The sequence below is a fragment of the Boleophthalmus pectinirostris genome, unplaced genomic scaffold, assembly GCF_026225935.1.
Source record: "Boleophthalmus pectinirostris isolate CB_2022bp ecotype Guang Dong unplaced genomic scaffold, ASM2622593v1 HiC_scaffold_19, whole genome shotgun sequence".
NCBI classification, from domain to species: domain Eukaryota; kingdom Metazoa; phylum Chordata; class Actinopteri; order Gobiiformes; family Gobiidae; genus Boleophthalmus; species Boleophthalmus pectinirostris.
This window is the reverse complement of record NW_026571140.1, coordinates 39431773-39450638: the sequence shown is the minus strand read 5'-3', so window position 1 is coordinate 39450638 and position 18866 is coordinate 39431773. Positions and strand designations below refer to the sequence as shown.

The 18866-nt window shown below is 40.4% G+C and overlaps 1 protein-coding gene across 1 annotated transcript in view; it reads right to left on the bottom strand.

The window, feature by feature from the left end:
• The window catches only part of LOC110162155 (multiple epidermal growth factor-like domains protein 11), a 265012-nt gene that overhangs the window by 227925 nt on the left and 18221 nt on the right, over positions 1–18866 (bottom strand). The window contains exon 3 of the mRNA XM_055154873.1: positions 5779–5879. Coding sequence (XP_055010848.1) covers positions 5779–5879 — 101 coding nt within the window. The remainder of the gene's footprint in view (positions 1–5778; positions 5880–18866) is intronic.

Here is an 18866-nt window from a genome sequence, read left to right as displayed (position 1 = left end):
TTGAATGACTTGTTCAAATCCAAGTCCTGGTTTGGTCTTGGTTTAGTCCTGGTTTAGACCTGGTGTAGATCTGGTTTAGACCTGGTGTAGATCTGGTTTAGACCTGGTTTAGACCTGGTTTAGACATAGTTTAGACCTGGTGTAGATCTGGATTAGACCTGGATTAGACCTGGTTTAGACCTGGTTTAGACCTGGTTTAGACCTGGTTTAGATCTGGTTTAGATCTGGTTTAATCCCAGTGTAGTCTTGGATCAGCCCTGGTTCAGTCCTTGTTTAGTCCAAGGTTGGTCCTGGTTTAGTTTAGATGTGTGTTATGACTTGATTTGGTCCAAGACCTGGTTTAGACCTGGTTTAGTCTCAGTTTAGTCTTGGTTCAGCTCTGGTTCAGTCCTGGTTTAAGCACGTTTTATGACTTAGTCAAATCCAAGTCCTTGTTGGTCAGGTTTAGTCCTGGTTTAGACCTGATTTAGACCTGGTTTAGGCTAAACCAGCTGAAACTCTGGTTCAGTCCTGGTTTAAGCATGTTTTATGACTTGGTCAAATCCAAGTCCTGGTTTGGTCTTGGTTTAGTTCTGGTTCAGGATTGGATAGGATGGATTCACGTTTGTCCAGTTTTATATCTGTTCCCTCTCTTGATTAAGTCCAAGTCCTGATTTAGACCAGGTTTAGACCTGGTTTAGGCCTTGTTTAGACCTGGTTTAGTCCCAGTTTAGTTTTGGTTCAGATCTGGTTCAGTTCTAGTTTGGTCCGGGTTTAGCTCTGGTTTAGGGTGCATTCACAATTGTACTGGTTTAGACGTGTTTTATCACTTAATTAAGTCCAAGTCCAGGTTTAGTCCTTGTTTGGTCCTGGTTTGGTCCAGGTTTAGTCCTGGTTTAGTCCTGGTTTGGTCCTGGTCCCTTCAGTGTAATATACATCCACAGAACTCGAGTGGATAATTGATTTTTTTGAGGGAGCAGTGATAAAGACCAAAGACCTCTTGACTTTGTCTCAGAGAGCAGCAGTTTTGACTCATTAAAACACTTTTCTGTAGATTATAAAGAGAATAATGAGACGCTGGTTCAGTCAGAAAACTCAGGACACACGACGGTATCTCTAAAAAAACTAAAAACATGCACCAGGAGTAAGAAAAAGGATTCAGACTCCGATACTAACCAAAAAAAACCAAACAAACGACTATTATCGAAACTAAATACTCATTTGAACAAGTATCGATACTAATAAACTCACATGTTCCTTAGAATCGAAATCGAGTCTGAAATTTTAGAATCGTGAAAACAATAACCATGAGTCAAATCCTCCAACTTAAGGTCCTGATCAAGACTCGCTCAACATCTGAGTCCTGGTTCAGTCTTGCTTTGGACCTAGTTTAGTCCAGTTTTCAATCTTAGTTTAGTCCTGATTTAGGCCTGGTTCAGACCTGGTTTATTCTTAGTTTAGTCCTGATTCAGTCTTAGTTTAGTCCTTGTTTAGTTCTGGTTGAGTCTTGGTTCAGACCTGGTTTATTCGTAGATTAGTCCTGATTTAGTCCTGGTTTAGCCCTGGTTTAGTTCTGGTTGAGTCCTGTTTGAGTACTGGTTCATTCTTACTTTGGTCCTGGTTCAGTCCTGGTTCAGTCCTGGTTCAGTTCCGGTTTAGTCCTGATTTAGTCCTGGTTTAGACCTGGTTTAAACCTGGTTTAGTCCCAGTTTAGTCCTGGTTCATTCCTGGTTTAGACCTGGTTTAGTCCTGGTTTAGACCTGGTTTAAACCTGGTTTAGTCCCGGTTTAGTCCTGGTTTAGTCCTGGTTTAGACTTGGTTCAGTCCCGGTTTAATCCTGGTTCAGTCCTGGTTCAGTCCTGGTTTAGTCCTGGTTTAGACCTGGTTTAAACCTGGTTCAGTCCCGGTTTAATCCTGGTTCAGTCCTGGTTCAGTCCTGGTTTAGTCCTGGTTCAGTCCTGGTTTAGTCCTGGTTTAGTCCTGGTTCAGTCCTGGTTTAGTCCTGGTTTTAGTCCTGGTTTTCCTGGTTTAGTCCTGGTTTAGTCCTGGTTTAGTCCTGGTTTAGTCCTGGTTCAGTCCTGGTTTAGTCCTGGTTTAGTCCTGGTTCAGTCCTGGTTTAGTCCTGGTTTAGTCCTGGTTTAGTCCTGGTTCAGTCCTGGTTCAGTCCTGGTTTAGTCCTGGTTTAGTCCTGGTTTAGTCCTGGTTCAGTCCTGGTTTAATCCTGGTTCAGTCCTGGTTCAGTCCTGGTTTAGTCCTGGTTTAGACCTGGTTTAGTCCTGGTTTAATCCTGGTTCAGTCCTGGTTCAGTCCTGGTTTAGTCCTGGTTTAGACCTGGTTTAATCCTGGTTCAGTCCTGGTTCAGTCCTGGTTTAGTCCTGGTTTAGACCTGGTTTAGTCCTGGTTTAGTCCTGGTTTAGTCCTGGTTTAGTCCTGGTTTAGTCCTGGTTTAGTCCTGGTTTAGTCCCATCTGAAGAGGATAATTGATTTGTGGCGAGGAGTTAGGACCAGACGGACATCGTGACATCGTGACATCGTGACATCCTCATGAGTCATTTTTCATTACACAACTGGACACTGGGCTCAGCAGGAAACTCAGATTAAATTATATTTTTAGAATCAAGTCTTAGTCATAAACTTGCCAGAACATAACAGGAAAAACATCTGGATTTGACAGAACGTATGTTAAAAAAAAAAAAAAAAAAAAAGCACTACGGATTTAAAACGACTTTATAATCATAACTTTAACCTCGGACGCCTTTAACTGTCAAATACGTGAAGAGTCTCTTTTGGGTTTTGGTCTAAAATGGTTTTATGTTCAGGATCTGGCAACCCAAACCTCAACCTCGATACACGCATCCCGAATTTCGAACTTCCGGTCATCGCGCAATGCAAACTGGGAAGGATCCTCGGAAAAAGTGAGCATCAAATCGCCACGTTTGATTTCCGTTTATTGTCAAAGTCGATGTTTTCAAGTCTTTTGAACCAAATCACTTTTGTTTCTGAATCCGTGTATCATTCGTTCATTCGTTTTTCAATATAAAACCACAAATAAGAAAACGAAAAAACAACAGTTTTCTTCGTTATTTGTCTCCAAAACCAAAATGAAAAAACGGATAACGATTCGTTTTTTCAGTTTTCGATTTTGTGTTTAAATGAAGAATGGAAAAAAAGGATAACGGCCGTTTCCCGTTTACGTGACTTCAGTGACTGCGATGCCGGACTTTTGCACCGGGTACGGACTGAACCAGGACTGATCCAGGTCCTAGACCAGACCAAGACCAGAGCGGGACTGAGACCGGGACCAGACCGGGACCAGACCGGGACCAGACCGGACTCCGAGCTTTGACTCCGAGCCTCCACGGGGTCCGAGCCTCAGCTTCGAGCTCCGGCCCTGCCGTGGGCTCTGAGCCTCCGGTCTGGTCCCAGTCTCAGTAGCGCTCTGGTCCCGGTCTGGTCCTGGACCTGGTCCATTTGAACCAAAAGCTCTTAGTTCGATTCATTTTCATTGGTGTGAATGCATCAGTCGGAGGCTTTGCTCCACCTCGGAACCAGCCGCGGTTCTTGAGCGCGGAGAACCAGAGCAGCTCTGTCCCGGTCTCAGTCCTGCTCTGGTCTCGGTCTGGTCTCGGACCTGGATCCATCCTGATTCAGTCGGTATGCGGTGAGACTGGGACCAGAGCGGGCCTGAGACCGAGACCAAGACAAGACCAGGACCAGAGCGGGACCAGACTGGAGGCTCAGAGCCCAAGGCAGGGCCGGAGCTCAAAGCTGAGGCTCGGACGCCGTGGAGGCTCAGAGTCAAAGCTCGGAGTCAAAGCTCGGAGTCCAGTCTGGTCCCGGTCTGGTCCCGGTCTGGTCCCGGTCTGGTCCCGGTCTGGTCCCGGTCTCAGTCCCGCTGTGGTCCCTGTCTGGTCCCGGTCTCAGTCCCGCTCTGGTCTCGGACCTGGATCAGTCCTGGTTCAGTCCGTATGCGGTGCAAAAGTTCGGCATCGCAGTCATTGAAGTCACGTAAACGGGAAACGGCCGTTATCCTTTTTTTCCATTCTTCATTTAAACACAAAATCGAAAAACTGAAAAAACGAATCATTATCCGTTTTTTCATTTTGGTTTTGGAGACAAATAACGAAGAAAACTGTTGTTTTTTCGTTTTCTTATTTTTGGTTTTATATTGAAAAACGAATGAACGAATGATACACGGATTTTTCTGGTTCTGATATCGTCATGTTTTAGTTTTGGGATTCGGACTTTGTAATTGTGTGGTTGTTGGATGTCCTGACGGTGGAAAACGGCTCGAGAAACGGGCCTCGGAAGTTTGTTTTAACTCCGATACGCCACAGAATACAGAATTTGCCAAGACCATAAAATGTTCACAAAGAGTTACTGCAAGAGATGCTACTAGAAGTAATTGTGTTGTTCCCATGTACAGGACAAACTCTTGGTCAGTCTCTTTCTCTGCCAAAGGGGCCAGACTGTGAAACTGCAACCAGCTGATTTAATATTAGAAACCAACAGCAACTGATATAAGCATGAAATCTTCTTCTTCTTATAATTTACAACAGTGTGTTTCCATATGTTAGAGCGTCCAGTATTTTCGTGAAGTGATAAACTGACTTCTAATACTATTTGAGCACATCCAGCAGCCACGAGTTTCATTATGAACTTTTGCCTTACTGTATATTTTCTGTACCAAAAGCTCATGTGTTCACACGCCCATTTTACTCATTATCATAAACTATAAATACAGATGTTTCACTTTTGTCTGGGCCTCCCTGAGCCGCTCGCAAAGACGTAACATGGAACATTCCGATGTTATTAAACTTCTTTCACGTAACTACTCATCTGGCTAAGGAGTCAGTTCTTATCAAGTTAAAATACAGCAAAAATGTTTGAGGAAATAATGATTTGGGTGGAAATGTCTGTCTTAAGTGTAACAGGGTTAATAATTGAACAACTTGCAAAATGTTCAGTAATTCGAGCTCTACAACCTTCAGTTCAATTTTATTTTAAATCTTTTTATTTTAATATAGCATTGGTGGATTTATAGACAAACAAATTAAGTAATGTTGGCCTTAGCTAATGCTGTTATGCATGATTATGCGTTTTCCTGTCAATATCTCTAAAAGTTTTGATGTTGCAGCCATCCAGAAGTTTACTAATTCTTCCCTGATATCCAGGGATTATTCCCTGCTGCTTTCATTAAATATACATTCAATTGTTCGAGAGATATTTTGCTGACAAACCAATAGAAGAGGGAATGATTTTGTGACTAGGGCCTTCTGATGATAAGGGTGTAATCGCACCAATCACAGACCAGAGCTCCACAACAGGACTCAGGAAAACCAGCAGAATAATTAAAACACACAAAACAAGTCAGAACTGAAGGCCTGAGACTGTAACACAACTCATTTAAACATAAATTAAAATTATTGTATGTTTCCAACCAAAAATGCACTCACTGAAAATAATACTGTATAAAAATATATAATAATATACATATAATATAAATATAAATAATAAATATATAATATAAATATAAATATAAAAATACTGTATATGTCTTATCTGTTTATAACTTCTGTGTTTTGTCTGTTTTTATGCATGTATTTGATATATTTTTATGTGGACAGGTGTTGAAACACTTAAAGCATCCGGCTTGTCTAATGTGAGTCTGATGTCCTTAATAAACATAAATAAAAACACTAGCCAAGTACTGCTGTCCACAGAAACAGGGGCCAAGTCAGACACAGAGTCATGTTGAGCTCAGTCGCTGTTGTTTGTCTGTTCACGTGAGACACTTACGGACACACAGGTCTCCGCTCTCGAAGAATCCCGGGCAGCACTGAGAGCGTCTGCGGTACATGGTCCTGACCCCTCTCCTGTACGCCGTCTTGTAACTGATCCTGGAAACAACACACAGAAACCAGAAAACACGGCTCAGAGACACACAGACAGAGAGTTTCTGTAACTCAAACTTGACTTTAAGTCCTCAGTCGTAGTAAACGTGAGAAAACATGAAGTACAGATAAAATGAAGAACGTGATATATTTGAAGATCATATATAAGTATCATTTGTTCATTTGTTTTTCAAAATAAAACCAAAAACACGAAAATAAAAAAAAACAACAATTTTCTTCTTCATTATTTGTCTCCAGAATGAATAAATGGAAAACTATTGAATTTTCAGGTTAAATGAATATTTTTTTTAAAATCAGATAAGAACCATTTCCCGTTTTTGTGACTTAAATTGCAATCCTGGACTTTTGCGCCGCATATGGACTGAAAAAGGACTAAACCAGGACTGAGTGTCGGGATGGTCCCGGAAATGTCCCGGACCGGGACTGAGACCGGGACCAGAACGGGACCAGACCAGGGCCAGACCAGGACTGAGACTGGTTTAGTCCTGTTTTAGTCCTGGTTCAGTCTGGCATCGCAGTTTAAGTCGCTTAACGGGAAACGGTCGTTATCCATTTTTTTCCATTATTCATTTAAACACAAATTGAAAAACTAAAAAATCAAATCATTATCAGTTTTTTTTTTTTCATTTTGTTTCATTTTGACAAATAATGAAGAAAATAGTTGTTTTTTTCATTTTCTTATTTTTGTTTTTATTTTGAAAAACGAATAAACGAATGATACACTTTTTTTTTAAAGGTCGTATATTAGGCAAAATTGACTCTTGTGAGATTTAAACCACGTTATAATGTTGTTTCGTCCTCAATAACAGACCTGGAGTTTTGTTTCATTCACACATGTTTGAGTAACACTTAATAGTTTCTCAGTGTAAACGTGCAGGTTTGTGAGTTAAACATGTGTGAATGAAACAAAACACAACTCCAGGTCTGTTTATGATGAGGAAAAAACTTTAAAGGTTGTATGGAGGATTTTTTTTGTTTCAAATTGTCAATGATAGATTATAGAGATGCAGTAGCCTTGTAATTATGATGACCAAAAAAAAGAGAATAAAAATTCATCAACTCTGGACGTGGTGGGGCTAAACATTTGCCAATAGATAACGACACTGCCTCGTTATCTGTGAGCTGACAGGCTGTCAATCAAACTCCCTACGTTTCTAGTGTAACTGACTTGCCTGCGCCGCCGGTACGTGGTTTACGTACGACTGTCACGCAGTCCACAGACGCAAGACGCACAGACGCTGTTTACTCCACCAACGCAACAGTTCTTAGCGGCTTTTTTTGACCTATATCTTCCTCGCAGTTCACACAAAGTTTGTTGCAATGGCGACAAGAATCCAGGAGCAGTTCGCCGCAAAAGAAAGTCCGTTTTTGAGGTCGCTGAAAGAAGAAGACAAGGGGAAAAGCAGCGAAGCCAAACTAAGGTGATTCTTGTAGATTCATTCCAGCGATGGCGCGACTGAAGCAGACGCAGGGTCTAAAGACTGACGCACTGGTCCACAAATTACTCCTGGACAGGAAACTTCTGCTTATTATGAAAACGTACTTTATTTCCAAGAGTTAGACAAACGTTTTTCAGGACACGAAAGCGATATCCTATGTCTGAAAACGTAATTTTCAAGGCAAAGAAAGAGTCCGCTTGCTGCTGCGTGTTGTAGCTAGTTCATTCGCACGGAATCTCCGCGCACTCTTCTCTGCACCCCTTTCCTGCTCCTCTCCCCGCTGCCCGATCCGCTCTTCTCCCTGCTCCTCACTTCTCGTCCGCGAACGAAATGTCCGCACACCCGCTCCCCCCGCTCCTCACTTCTCCGTCTTGTCTAACCAACACTGTAGTTAGTTGTTTACAAGTCATGTGCAGCGGCTGTAAACAAACCTGTTTCTGGCGTAAGGAGGAGGAGGGAGGAGGCGTTTCTACGTAGGAGCTGTAGGGGAGGTGGTTTCACGCATGCGCAACATTTGAAAAAGGACAAACAGTCGCTGGATTTCTCGTTCCTTGGAAAATCCTCTATACAACCTTTAAAACAAAAATCATAAAACAGTGTAATCTGAGCCCTTTAAACTTGGTGAGGAGGAACAGTGTGAAGAGCATTTGTCCATCAACCTTTAGGATGCAGGTTCGTGAGTGATGAGGTGTCAAAATGTTTCTTTAGGAGACAAATACTTTTAGATCCTGGAAACCAACACGCAGAATAAGAATGAACTGGTCAGACAGGAGCAGTTTTTGTCACTCAAACTTTACTTTGACTGCATCTGTTATTTATCTGGAAGGTAATAAAGTGCAAAAGTAAAAGTACAACACTAATTTTTAGGTATGTGTACTCAGTGTTGGGGAGTAACAGATTACATGTACCAGAGTTAAGTAATCAGAGTACAAATTATGAGTAACTGTATTCAGTTACAGTTACTGTTTCAGTGAGTGGTGATTGGATTACAGTTACTTTGTTGAAATAAATGGATTACATGGGGGTATTTTCCTGTTTTCACATTTTAGGCTAAATCCTTTTTTTTTTTTTTTTTTTTTTTGTAATTCCACTCATTGCCGGAAACTAAACCAGGACTAAATCAGGACTGAACCAGGACTGAACCAGGACTGAACCAGGACTGAACCCAGGTCTAAACCAGGTCTAAATCAGGACTAAAACCAGGTCTAAACTAGATCTAAACCAGGTCTAAAACCAGGTCTAAAACCAGGTCTAAACCAGGGCTAAAACCAGGTCTAAACTAGATCTAAACCAGGTCTAAACCAGGGCTAAAACCAAGTCTAAAACCAGGTCTAAACTAGATCTAAACCAGGTCTAAACCAGGGCTAAAACCAAGTCTAAACTAGATCTAAACCAGGTCTAAAACCAGGTCTAAAACCAGGTCTAAACTAGATCTAAACCAGGTCTAAACCAGGGCTAAAACCAGGTCTAAACTAGATCTAAACCAGGTCTAAACCAGGGCTAAAACCAGGTCTAAACCAGGGCTAAAACCAGGTCTAAACTAGATCTAAAGCAGGTCTAAACCAGGGCTAAAACCAGGTCTAAACTAGATCTAAACCAGGTCTAAACCAGGGCTAAAACCAGGTCTAAACCAGGGCTAAAACCAGGTCTAAACTAGATCTAAAGCAGGTCTAAAACCAGGTCTAAAACCAGGTCTAAACCAGGGCTAATACCAGGTCTAAACTAGATCTAAACCAGGTCTAAACTAGATCTAAACCAGGTCTACAACAGGACTAAAACAGGATTTAACAGGACTAAATCCTGCTGCGTGGACGTGTCTCCTCGTCTTCCATCAATAATATTTTTAATTTGGTTCAGTAAAGTCTGGGCTTTTTATTTTCTTTTAGCAGATAAAACTTCTTATGTTACGATTTCCGAGTCTTTGCTTCTCTACAGCAAATCAAGTAATCCAAAGTATTCAGATTACATTACTCACTTTAAGTAATTTAATGGATTACGTTACAAACTACATTTTCTGTAGGGAAATACATTTTAATTGTCACCTTCCCAACACAGTTTATACTCCAGTGTGACTTATATTAAAATGCTGAGGTTCTAGTCTTGTGTGTGAGTATCTGCTGCTCCTGTTCCTCCTGCACCACTGTCACTTCACTCTACTGCGCATGTCTCCTGCAGAAAGAGCCTCCGTCCTGTCTGTATCACGTCAGTCGATCGCACCGTTACTTCTGCACCACTGAACAATTAACATTTAAGTGACTTCAGTGACAGGGAAACCATCCTGTCGGGATTCAGAAAAGCCGGAATAATTCTAACTGGAACTGATGCTGAGTCTGACGACAGCGACACAGAAGAGGAAGCGTCGCTCTGTTGTTCAGAAGTGACACCGAGGATGAAGAATTGAATGGATTTAGTGATTTGGAGTGAGATGGAGAGTTTGTTAAACTTGTTCTGTTCTGTTGTTTATGTTATAGTTTATCTGAAGAACTGTTCATATGTGACGTTAACAGTCTGTTGTTCTCTCTTCTATTGTTTTTACTACAACTTGACTTTCAACATGAATTATCGGTTCCTGGTCTCTGATTTTCCCCCAAAAAGTGTGACTTATATATGTTTTTTTCTTCTTCATTAAGCATTTTTAGCTGGGGCAACTTATACAACATGCAACATTTCCAAAGCCATTGCTGTTCTGCATAAAATAAAGTTCTCACTAAATAGTACAGCATTATTAACCTTGTATAACTCTATAACTGTACCATATCTGATGTACTGTGTGGAAATTTGGGGTTCAACATGTAAAACTTACCTACAACCTTTATTTATTTTACAAAAAAGGGCCTTGAGAATTATCACCAACAGTCATTGTAGAGAGACGTCCAACCCAATATTTGCTCAACTTAAAGTGTTGAAAATGCAGGATATTGTTGACTTAAGTCTCCTCAAAGTCATGTGTAAAGCAAAGTGCAATGTATGACCTGTAAATATTCAAAGACTGTTTGAGATGAGAACAAGCCACTACAATTTAAAAGGAACCTACATGTTTAAAAAACCCAGATTCAGAACCAAGGTTGAGGAGAGAAGCGTCGCTGTGAAAGGAGTGAACTTATGGAAAAGTCTTGACAATGAAATAAAAGAATCAAGTACAATGATGACATTTAAAAAACATATAAAATCGAATGCAATGTGTCTGTATGAAAAAGAGAAGATTTACTGTTTGCAATTGATCAGTAATTGTGCCTGAACTGATATGGAATGTTTAGTGACGATCAGTGTTGATGTTTTGTCTTGAAAAAGGAAAGGGGGGCAGATAACATAAGATTTTTTCTTCTTTCTGCTCCTTTTCATTCATTTCTTGTGTGTTTGATGTTGTGACACTGTAGATGTCTTTTTATGCTTTATGAATGAAATAAATAAATAAATAAATAAAATAAATAAATACTCTGGAGTGACTTATAGTCCAAAAAATACAGTCTATGCTTGTGTCTGCTGTATAGTTAAAACCTTTGACATCTGTGGATCATAATGTTATAATTTACATATTTTTTTATTCGCACTATTGATCTAAAACAGTGGTCACCAACCTTTTTCAGACAAAGATCTACATACTTGGTCCGAGAAAAGAGCAAGATCTACCAACATGAACGTGAATAACAACAACAAAAGTGATCGTGTTTATAGTTCCACACAGATTTATTTTTGCAATCTTGTAACTTAAGGAACACTCATTACAGAATGGGGACCAAAACACTCTCTGCAAGAAAAAATGTGTAACTGCAATACAAACAAAATGCAAACCAAATGCAGTGAAAGCAACCAAAATAGTGCAAATTTGATCACTAAACAGCATTAAGGGTCAATGAGAGAAGTTCTATTATTATCAAACTCGGGGTGATGGGTGAATCTGAATTTCCTTGGGTAATGTTTTGAAGTTTGGTTTATAGATGCAAACAGCTAAACTGAGACAATCTGTGAGGTGCCTCTCGGTCAGACTGTTTCTGTGCTTGGATTTGTTGATTTTCATTTGTGAAAAGACCACTTCACGCAGTTAAAGGTTGTATGGAGGATTTTTTTTTGTTTTTTTTTTGTTTCAAATTGTCAATGATAGATTATAGATGCAGTAGCCTTGTAATTATGATGACCAAAAAAAAAGAGAATAAAAATTCATCAACTCTGGACGTGGTGGGGCTAAACATTTGCCAATAGATAACGACACTGCCTCGTTATCTGTGAGCTGACAGGCTGTCAATCAAACTCCCTACGTTTCTAGCGTAACTGACTTGCCTGCGCCGCCGGTTACGTGGTTTACGTACGACTGTCACGCAGTCCACAGACGCAAGACGCACAGACGCTGTTTACTCCACCAACGCAACAGTTCTTAGCGGCTTTTTTTGACCTATATCTTCCTCGCAGTTCGCACAAAGTTTGTTGCAATGGCGACAAGAATCCAGGAGCAGTTCGCCGCAAAAGAAAGTCCGTTTTTGAGGTCGCTGAAAGAGAAAGACAAGGGGAAAAGCAGCGAAAGCCAAACTAAGGTGATTCTTGGAAGATTCATTCCAGCGATGGCGCGACTGAAGCAGACGCAGGGTCTAAAGACTGACGCACTGGTCCACAAATTACTCCTGGACAGGAAACTTCTGCTTATTATGAAAACGTACTTTATTTCCAAGAGCTAGACAAACGTTTTTCAGGACACGAATGCGATATCCTATGTCTGAAAACGTAATTTTCAAGGCAAAGAAAGAGTCCGCTTGCTGCTGCGTGTTGTAGTAGTAGCTAGTTCATTCGCACGGAATCTCCGCGCCCCTCTCTGCCCGTTCCGCTCTTCTCCCTGCTCCTCGCGGAATCTCCACGCACCGCTCCCCTCTCCTCTCTCCTCTTCCTCTCCTCACTCCCTGCTTCTCACTTCTCGTCCGCGCACGAAATGTCCGCGCACCCCCTCCCCCCGCTCCTCACTTCTCCGTCTTGCCTAACCAACACTGTAGTTAGTTGTTTACAAGTCATGTGCAGCGGCTGTAAACAAACCTGTTTCTGGCGTAAGGAGGAGGAGGGAGGAGGCGTTTCTACGTAGGAGCTGTAGGGGAGGGGGCGCAACATTTGAAAAAGGACAAACAGTCGCTGGATTTCTCGTTCCTTGGAAAATCCTCTATACAACCTTTAAGTTAAACCAAAGTAAGCGCTCACTTTCAATGCACATCTAGCATCACAAATTGTTGAATTCAGCTGGAGATCTACCGGGGACACGGCAAAGATCGAACTGTTGATCGCGATCTACAGGTTGGGGACCACTGATCTGAAACAAACTAATATAAGAAACAAGACCACTGACTTTCGCTTTACAAAACTGTGCCCAACAAGAGGCGACGTCGCTGTAAACATCATCACAACAAAGAGCTGTGCAGTCGTCGGCTCCTCTGTTGGAGAGCTGCACATCACACGAGCGATCTGCTGATTTTTTTCTTTTTCATTTGAACCAAAATGTGACGTGACGCTGCCGAATCCTACACGTGTCACAGATGAAGAGAATAAAATTGGAGAGCAATCTAAGAACAGAGCGGTGGGCGTGGACTGGAAGCGGTAAAAACAAGGTTAGATCTGAGCAATGACGTCTTGAATACAGGAGAATAAAAATTACAACTTCCAAGAGAAAAGAGACTGATTTTCTTATGTCTTTTTTGAACAAGTTTCAATTTATTCCATGAAACTAAAGCTTTGAAATTGCCCTTTTATATGTGAATATGTTTTTATTCACAGTTTTTTATGTATTTCATTTGAACTTTATACCTTTATTAGGTGCACTTTTTGTTTGTATCTGAAAATTTGCAATAATAAAACAAGGAAAAAATAAAAAAGACAACTTCCAGAGGGAAAATGAGAAGGAGAAACAACTGTAATATGGTTAAAAGCTCTAAGAGGACCAATTTAGAAATATAGGTCTGTCCTTTAATGAATAGTAAAATTATTAAGAATTATTCAGGATTAGTAAACAGTGATACTTAATACCAGATTTGTCATAAAAATGAAACAAGAAAAACAGAACTAGTTCATTTAAAACAGTTTGCAGTGCTCCAAAGTTATTCCTCACTTATCCTTATGCTTTCAAAGCATCCTGACTACTCACCACGATGAGTTTGTAAGAACTTTTTACACTTCCCAGAGACCAGAGCGACATTTTGGCATTAGACAAGGCAGGGAAAGTTTCTTTGTACAGCACGATTCGTACACAAAGTCATTTAGTGCTTCACAGAATAAGAAATACATTCAAATCACAATAAAAATAAATAAAAATAGAAATAATCATTATAAAATTAAAAAGAGAGACAGACATTAAATTAGAGAGAAGAAGAGTGCAGAATGAAAACCTTTCAGACGCAGACGCAGCTAAACAGAACGAGTCTGGATTTAAACAGAGTCAGAGTCGAGTCTGTCTCACATGTTCAGACTGTTCCAGGTTTTAGCTGCATGAATCTGAAACTCTGACTCCCCTTGTTTAGTCGTGACTCTGGGTCCTGAGCTCCTCAGAGTGTGAGGCAGATCATACGCACACATACGCACACATATGCACACATATGCACACATACGCACACATATGCACACATATGCACACATACGCACACATATGCACACATACGCACACATATGCACACATATGCACACATATGCACACATACGCACACATACGCACACATATGCACACATATGCACACATATGCACACATACGCACACATATGCACACACACACATACGCACACATACGCACACATATGCACACATACGCACACATATGCACACATATGCACACATATGCACACATATGCACACATACGCACACATATGCACACACACACATACGCACACATATGCACACATATGCACACATACGCACACATACGCACACATATGCACACATATGCACACATACGCACACATATGCACACATACGCACACATATGCACACATACGCACACATACGCACACATACGCACACATACGCACACATATGCACACATACGCACACATACGCACACATATGCACACATATGCACACATATGCACACATATGCACACATATGCACACATATGCACACATACGCACACATATGCACACATACGCACACATACGCACACATACGCACACATATGCACACATATGCACACATACGCACACATATGCACACATATGCACACACATATGCACACATACGCACACACACATACGCACACATACGCACACATATGCACACATACGCACACATATGCACACATACACACATATGCACACATATGCACACATACGCACACACATATGCACACATATGCACACATACACATATGCACACATACGCACACATATGCACACATACGCACACACATACGCACACATACGCACACATACGCACACACACATATGCACACATACGCACACATACACATACGCACACATATGCACACACATACGCACACATATGCACACATATGCACACATATGCACACATATGCACACATACGCACACATACACACATACGCACACATACGCACACATACGCACACATAACGCACACATATGCACACATATGCACACATATGCACACATATGCACACATACGCACACACATACGCACACATACGCACACATACGCACACATACGCACACATATGCACACATATGCACACATACGCACACATATACGCACACATACGCACACATACGCACACATACGCACACATACGCACACATATACGCACACATATGCACACATATGCACACATACGCACACATATGCACACATATGCACACATATGCACACATACGCACACATACGCACACATATGCACACATACGCACACATACGCACACATACGCACACATACGCACACATACGCACACATACGCACACATACGCACACATACGCACACATACGCACACATATGCACACATACGCACACATACGCACACATACGCACACATACGCACACATACGCACACATACGCACACATATGCACACATATGCACACATACGCACACATATGCACACATACGCACACATATGCACACATACATACGCACACATACGCACACATACGCACACATACGCACACATATACACACATATGCACACATATGCACACATATGCACACATATGCACACATACGCACACATACGCACACATACACACACATACGCACACTGCGCTCCAACAGATACATAACCCTGATCGTTCCTGAAGCCCTCACAGTTTTGGGCTGTTCCTCATTTGAGTTTTCTGCCCGCAACTGACTGGAACCACAGACTTTAAAACTTAGTTCGTTTTTACCTCTGTCAATTTTTAAAAACTCCATCCAGAGTATTTTATAGGATAAGTCCACATGTTTTTAACACTTTTATATCTTTAATCTGCACATGTCTTATGTCTCTCTTCACTGGTTTCATGTTATAGTTTCTGTTTGTGCTTTTGTTTTATTCTGCCTCTTGGCCAGGTCGTCATTGTAAATGAGAAGGTTTTCTCAACTGACTTACCTGGGAATTATTAGTAAACAGTGATACTCAATACCAGATTTGTCATAAAAATGAAACAAGAAAAACAGAACTAGTTCATTTAAAACAGTTTGCAGTGCTCCAAAGTTATTCCTCACTTATCTTATGCACTCAGAGCGTCCTAATTACTCAACACGATGAGTTTACTATCATTTGCCTTTCAAGATGAAATGTCGGTTCCTGGTCTCTGATTTTATAAAATAAATTTCCCCCAAAAAGTGCGACTTATACGTGTTTTTTTGTCTTCTTCATTACGCATTTTTGGTTGGTGCGACTTATACTATGGAGTGATTTATAGTCCAAAAAATACAGTAATTATATTGTATCGGACTGAATTGCCAAATAATACAAATGATATTTTAATTAACAGAGACTGACACTTTGGCTTTAAGTGTTTTCCGATACCAGCGAAATGTGCGTAGATTTAAAACAGCATTTATTTCTTCAAAGTATAACTAACATGGCCAAAATAATTCTACATTACAGCTTTGGATAAACAAAAGGGCCAACAAAGGTTAATAAATTCTTAGTAAATCCAGCAATTTCTGTTCTTATTAGTGAGTCCCATTTTCTGACTCATAATACAGAAAAATAACAGAGCTTTTTGCACTTAAATCTGAAAATGGCGTTGGGTTCATATCCTGTGTTTATAGACAAAGTTAAAAAGATTATAATGCTTTGATAACTTTGGATTGTTTTCATCAAAACTGTAGCGCTCGTCTTTCCTCTCAGGGATTGCTTCTCTGAACATTTTTTTGTAAATAGTACACATTTTTTTGTTTTACATCAGTTACCATGGTGACTAGGGTGCATCATTTGCCTCAATGTCAGAAATTCAACTTTTACCCAATTTTAAAATGTGACAATAACAATTAAAAGAAAATCTGTGGAACATTATATTATATTATATGATCACACGGGTCAAATATAATTATTATGTCTGTATTAAAGCACCAAATGTAGTGATTTTGATAAAGAATTCAACTGATTTTAAGTGATTCAAGTGATTGCTTATTTTTCTCTCTGTTTTTTTCAATTGTGTTGCTCAAAGTTGGGATGTTAAGTCAAATTAAATGTGCTAAAAATACGTCTCAGTCATTTCAGCAGATCTCAAACCATAAAGAAAAGTACTTTTTACTTCTCAGTCAGATCTAAAATGTAGAGGAGTAGAAAGCACAGATATCTGCTCTCAAATGTAGTGAAGTAAAAGTAAAAAGTAAAGTTCAGATATGTAAAAAAATAGAATTGTTCTTTTACTTTTGTGGCTCAGTTGAAGAATATCTACTGTATCCACTAATCCTCCTCATGGTGTCCATAAGAAGCCTGATTCATCAGCTGGTTTCACTTCATGGAAACCGTCTGACCGTGTTAGATTTCATTCGCTCGACACCAGGCAGGTACTTTTTTTTAGTGCTGTCATGCGATTAAAAAATTGAGAGATTAATTAATTATGATCTGTAATTAATTAATCTAATTAATCTCATTTTAATCTCACCTAAAAATTGCTGAGAAAAGCTTCAATTTGAGGTATTTTCATTTAAATTCATTATTACATTATTGTGGCAGATCAAAAGCCTGATATAGAACAAAAAAAGTGACTTTATAAAGTCATTTATTGTTTAACAAATCTCTCCAAATTGGCTGTTGAGCCCAAGTCTCCATGAATAAGAAACTGTTTGCTGTAAAGTAGCAAAGACGAGGAAATCTGAACATAATAACTTTTGTCGACTTAAAGACAATAAAAAGTCCAGTCTTTCCTTAACCATATTAAAAATATTATTGATAGAGAAATGCTTTATATATGAAATCACTGGTTTTAGTCCTGGTTTAGACCTGGTTTAGACCTGCTTTAGTCCTACTTTAGTCCTGGAATGGATTAATCCTGGTTTTAGTCCTGGTTTTAGTCCTGGTTTTAGTCCTGGTGTTAGTCCTGGTGTTAGTCCTGGTTTAGACCTGGTTTTAGTTCTGGTTTTAGTTCTGGTTTAGTCCTGGTTTAGTCCTGGTTTAGACCTGGTTTTAGTCTTGGTGTTAGTTCTGGTATAAATGTGTTTTTGTGTGTGTGTGTTGTTGTCCCAACAACACATAAAAACAGGTTTTATAATAAAGCAACTCGCATACAGAAACACGAAAGTTAAAGATTAAAAATGAGATTAACACGATTAAAAAACATAACGCGCTAAATATGACTGTAATTAATTAATCGCAATTAACGCGATAATTTGACACCCCTACTTTTTTTATTTAACCAATTGCTGCTATTTGGTCATGACATATGTGATGTGCCAAATCCCGTAGGAAGAAGGACAATAACGTCTTTCCCCTTGATAAAATTCACCAAATATTCTCTTTGTTCCGGCTTTAAATCTTCAGTCTCGGGAATCGTTGCCAACACAGAATGTCTGGCTCTTTGCTGATTTGTTGGTGCCCAAACTTGCACTTCCAGGGTTTTTGTAAACCGTCTACTGTATTTTGATTCCTGAACTAGTTGCTGGAGAGAAATGAAATTGAGCGGAGACACAACCTGGCTAGGCAGTTTTTCTCAAATAACTTTAAAAACCCGCACCTCCTCCCGTGAACACATCACCCTTGTCCTCAGAGATCTTCCACCGGCTCCCCATCCCCCAGCGCATCCAGTTCAAACTCCTCACCACTGTCTACAAGTCCCTCCACAACCTGGCCCCCACCTGCCGCTCTGAGCTCCTCCACCGCCTCCACCGCCTCCACACCCCGACCCGTGTCCTCCGATCAGCTGATGCCAACCTCCTGTCTCCCCTAACCAGGACTAAACAGAAGATCCTGGGGGGATGGGGCCTTCTCCGCTGCTGCTCCCACCCTCTGAAACTCCCTGCCCAAACACATCAGAGACTCATCCACACTCCCCATGTTTAAAAAAAAGCCCTGAAAACCTCTCTTAAAAAAAAAAAAAAAAAAACACTTTCATTAACTGTCTTTTCTCTTGTTTATCTTTGTTTGTCTTCTCATGTAAAGCGTCTTTGAG